General features: G+C 46.5%; 1 protein-coding gene across 1 annotated transcript; it reads left to right on the top strand.

Annotated features, from left to right (window-relative positions):
* Positions 1 to 396: 396 nt before the first annotated feature.
* On the top strand, positions 397 to 3995 carry LOC123403714. Its single transcript, XM_045097627.1, has 4 exons — positions 397 to 577; positions 1963 to 2358; positions 2462 to 3283; positions 3455 to 3995. The coding sequence occupies exons 1-4, from the start codon at positions 526 to 528 to the stop codon at positions 3691 to 3693; spliced, it is 1509 nt and encodes a 502-aa protein (XP_044953562.1). The 5' UTR covers positions 397 to 525; the 3' UTR covers positions 3694 to 3995.
* The last annotated feature ends 293 nt before the right edge of the window (positions 3996 to 4288 follow it).

The following is a 4288-nucleotide window of genomic DNA, read 5'->3' as shown; positions in this document are numbered from 1 at the left end:
CACAATACATATAGTTATAGAATGCATTACGATGTTGGAAAATAAATCCGTTCGCTTATTTGTCCAAATTTCTACAAAGGGGTTAAATACTTAGGAACATGTTTTTCTCAACACTGTTTCATGGTAGAAATTTTCATCGAGGAGGGAATATGACTGAGAAGAATTCTTTAGAGTGAGAAAGAATTGTCAGTCCGGTGCGCCGGTGCAGAGCACTCTCCCTTTTTATCACCGTCGCACGCTATGCTAGTGCTAGACTGCTACTTCCAGCTGGGCCAAGAAGCCCCGTGAGGTCATAGACCCATCGCCACCTGAACAGTGGGCCCAGGGCGTACGCCTCACATCCGAAGCCTATATAACCCGCCATCTCCTAAGCCCCCCCTCTCCCCTCCCCCCTTCTCTCTTCCCCTCCCACTCTGCCTCCTCCCCGGAAAAAAATCAGGAAAAAGGGGGAGAGGAAAACAAGCAGGCGAATTTAGGGCTTTCTCCTCGGATTTCCAGCGATTGCGCCGCCGATTCGCCGATCCAATGCCGCGCGCGTCCGTCCCCGGGGGCCGCCCGGCGGCCGCCGCCATCAGCGGTAAGAACGGGGCCAATCCCCGCGGGCAGGGGGGCTTTTTCGGGCTGATTGGGGGTTTATTATCGGCGCCGGCCCTCCGCGGCGGGTTTCGGGGGGGCGCGGGGTGGCGGCTCCGACGCAATGCGTCTGGCTGATTGCGGCGGCGTGCCGGTTCTTTGCCCGGGGGATTCCGATTTAGATGCGCGGCTGATGGGGGCGTGCGGATTTGGTTTTGGGGGCAGAGCCGCGATCGGATGCCGATGTCGCCCCGATTGAGTGGTTCTCGTGCTTTGAACGGAGGGTTGTCGTCGGGTGGTACGGAATCGGGCCCGGATTTTGGCTTGGGAGGCTTGCCACCCTGCTGATGTACGGCGATAGGTAGGCTATTTAGGTGTTTCTTGAATTGGGCGGCGGTGGTATTACAGGTGGAGCATCAGAATTGGAAGTTGGCCCTTGCGAAATGGTTCAGATGTTTCTTGGGTTGGTTTACCATTGAATTAGGGAACTTTGGAATTGATTTTTATTCACTTGATGATTTATGTTGTGCAAGAATTCTCGTGGCTGGGTCTTAGGTTCAGGAATGTGCAGTGGGATGTGATTTCCTCCATGAAAAAACTGTTGCAGGATTCTTAATAGGTTGTAATTTAGCTGATCATTTTCTTCAGGGGGTAGTGTTGTTTAGGTTTATGGTGGCAGCGTTCTTTATGTTTACTAGTGTGCAGAAGTCATATTTATTGGACAGTACTGCCGCACTTCCGCGCGAATCCGCCATCCACGTCATCTTCTTGTTATACCTTGCATGCCGTGCATGACCAGGCCCAGGGTCCTAAGTGCGCGGGAACGGTACCGAACGTTAAGATTCCCATATTTATTCATGCTGGGATCTTGAAAAAGATACCAGAATGCTGAGAATTAGTTGTTTCCCATTATGAATTAGTTTACTCGGGTTTAATAGGTACAATGCTGTTATTTAGACTGATGTTATATCTCTGCCATAGCCTGTGACCGGCCTACAGTTCATTTTGTCAAATTAATTTAATTTATCTTACCCATCAATTCGCCTTAACAGATTATGAGTTAATCCATTTATTCTGTGTGTAACTCTTCTCCATCTTACCTAATCCATTTGCGTCATACTGTGTTTTTTATTGGAAGCCAAATCGATATGTACAAATGCCAGCCTTTGTCACCGGAAAACCAATGTATTGTTAAAATCTGTTTTCCATTTTACTAAGTTGCAAGTGGCATAAAATTTGTGTGGTTTTGTTTCCAAGGAAGGCTAAAAATAGTTTTATCAAATTATTGCCTTTTCACTTCCATCAAGTTAGTACTCACCTATGAGTACACCTCCCCAGGACATGCTCAATGGTAATATTTGTAACCTCTTGCTTTGATTTCCATTCCAGTGAGCAGCGATGCCGGCCACTCTGAGCCATCATGCAGCACACCTGCTTATCAGAAGGTGTTTCGCCCTGTTACTCGGTCTATGACCCGTATACCTCCTGCGGTTGCTGCTACACCTGATGCGAAGAAAAGAGTCGATAGCACAAGCAGCAATAGAAGTACTCCAGATGCTCGCTTTGGCATCCAGTTAGATGCAGCACGGCCCACTGTAACCCGTGCACGAACTCCTCAGGAAGTGACTAAATCTGCTTGGAAACCTCTTACCCAGCCTGCTGTTCTGAGTGAAGACCTGAAGCGAGCAAGTTCTGCAACCAACCCTACTGCCAAGCGCTCCAGAGTTACTAACTCACAGGCTGATAAAGATTCAGCTTCTAAAGTTAATGGAAATGTTCGCAGTGGTATGTGCCATAGGCTTTGTGTACTCGTTTTAATCATTCATTATTTATTTTTTTGGACATTCATATTGTATTCCTAGTTTTGATTAGTTTTATTATTATCCAGGTAAAAAGAACAGAAACGAAGAATGCGCTAGTCAGGGTGATCAATCGGATGGTGCTGTCATCCCATCTCCACCAAAGAAGCTGCAGAGTGACAAGGGCTCTTCTGATCTAGTTTCAAGAAGGAAAAGCACTATCAGAAGCAAGGGTGCTAAATTAGCTGCTCCGCTGCTTATGGGGAATCCAGAAACTGAACTTGGAAAGGGTCCTGCCAGTGTTGATCCATTGCCTGCACAGCAGCTGCAACTTGAGTTTTCAAAGAAGTCGAATGCCATTACAGAAGCTATTGCCAGTGGAACTAGCCAAGTCAACCAGTCAGTTGCTGCAGCCATCACAGAAGCTATTTCCAGTGGAGCAAGTCAAGTCAATCAGTTGGTTGCTCCAGCAGTTACAGATGCTGTTGACAGAGGAAAAAGGCAAGCTGATCAGTTGGTTACTCCAGTCAATACAGAAGCTATTGGCAATAGAAGAACACGGCAGATCAGTCGGCCGGTTGCCCCAGTCATTACAGAAGCTATTGGCAACAGGACAACCCAGGTCAATCAGTTTGTTGCTCCAGTGGTTACATTGCCAAGACAACAATTACAAAACAATATTCAACAGAAGCTTACCAAGATAACTCTGCCCACAAGCCAGGCCAGCATCCCGGCTGGTGCGACGGGCCCAATGGTCGTACCAAAGCTAGAAATCGGGAATGCAAATGAGTCTTCCAATGCTCTCTCGAGCCTTGCCTACAGGAGGGCGCTGATAATCCAGCAGCAAGAGCAGCTTCTGCAGCAATATAAATTGGATAATTCACAAATGCAGCTTCACATCAAGGGTCCTGGTAAAGCTCTAGTTCTTCTTGGAACTAAAATGATTGCAATAAAAATAAAATAACTAGAAGCAATATAATTTGGTGAATTCACACTTAAATTATAACTGTTCTTTGTATTTTCTCAATTTGAGGCAGGCATTGTTTGTTGACCTTACAGTAATTGCCTCATTGCAATTTCAGCTCTGTTTGAGGATGACGAAGCGCCAGAGACAGAGCCACTGGGAACAAGGTGCGCACTCTGCAAGCTTGACCTAGCGTTCGAGGCACATGGGGGTGCTGCGCACGACGGCTCCGCTCCCCCAGTGATCGCTGTCCTGTCATGCCACCATACATTCCACAGCAGCTGCATCGAGGACGTCTACGGCCTCGCCGAGCCGGCCCAGTGTATTGCGTGTCTTGACTGCGAGATGGTGCACTGATCGTTGGTCAGTAGCACCGATCTGTCTGGATGAGCTGCGGTGTAGGGCTTGAAAACAAGGGTACTCTTAGAATGCATATATAGATGGAGTGTTGTTGTCTCTTCTGTGCTGGTAGAAGTATTATGTGGTGGCTTGCTTGGCTCAGATCAAAGTCGAATAACCCCTTTTGCGTTTTGCTTTAGGCGGTGTAATTAGCGTTAGCAAGCTTTTGATTTTGATGGGCAGCCTGTTAAATCGTTGGACACCATGGATGTTTTCCTTTTTCATAGATATATATAGATATTGGCCTGCTTTTTCGAGTACTTGTTGGAAATGTGTTCCATCTTTTGTGCATCAACTTCTGGAGCAAGTTCTCAAAAACCACAAAAAAAAAGGAATTTCTCTAGCAGTAGTAGCAAGTTTTCATGAATGTGGTGTTACTGGTGTATTGTACCTACTTCTGGAGTAGCTTAGAACTTCTTTGCTATTTTTCTTTCTTTGTAGTACTAGTTCGAGCAGGGCGTTTTGGAGCTCGGGCTCGATGGTGCCATGTTTTTCAAAACCCCCCAAATCATCAAAATTCGTATTTTTATATTTCTAAAAAAGCTGAAAAAAA

The sequence above is a fragment of the Hordeum vulgare genome, chromosome 6H (assembly GCF_904849725.1).
Source record: "Hordeum vulgare subsp. vulgare chromosome 6H, MorexV3_pseudomolecules_assembly, whole genome shotgun sequence".
Lineage (NCBI taxonomy): Eukaryota > Viridiplantae > Streptophyta > Magnoliopsida > Poales > Poaceae > Hordeum > Hordeum vulgare.
Note: the sequence above shows the minus strand (reverse complement) of the source record. Positions and strands in the feature narration are given on the sequence as shown.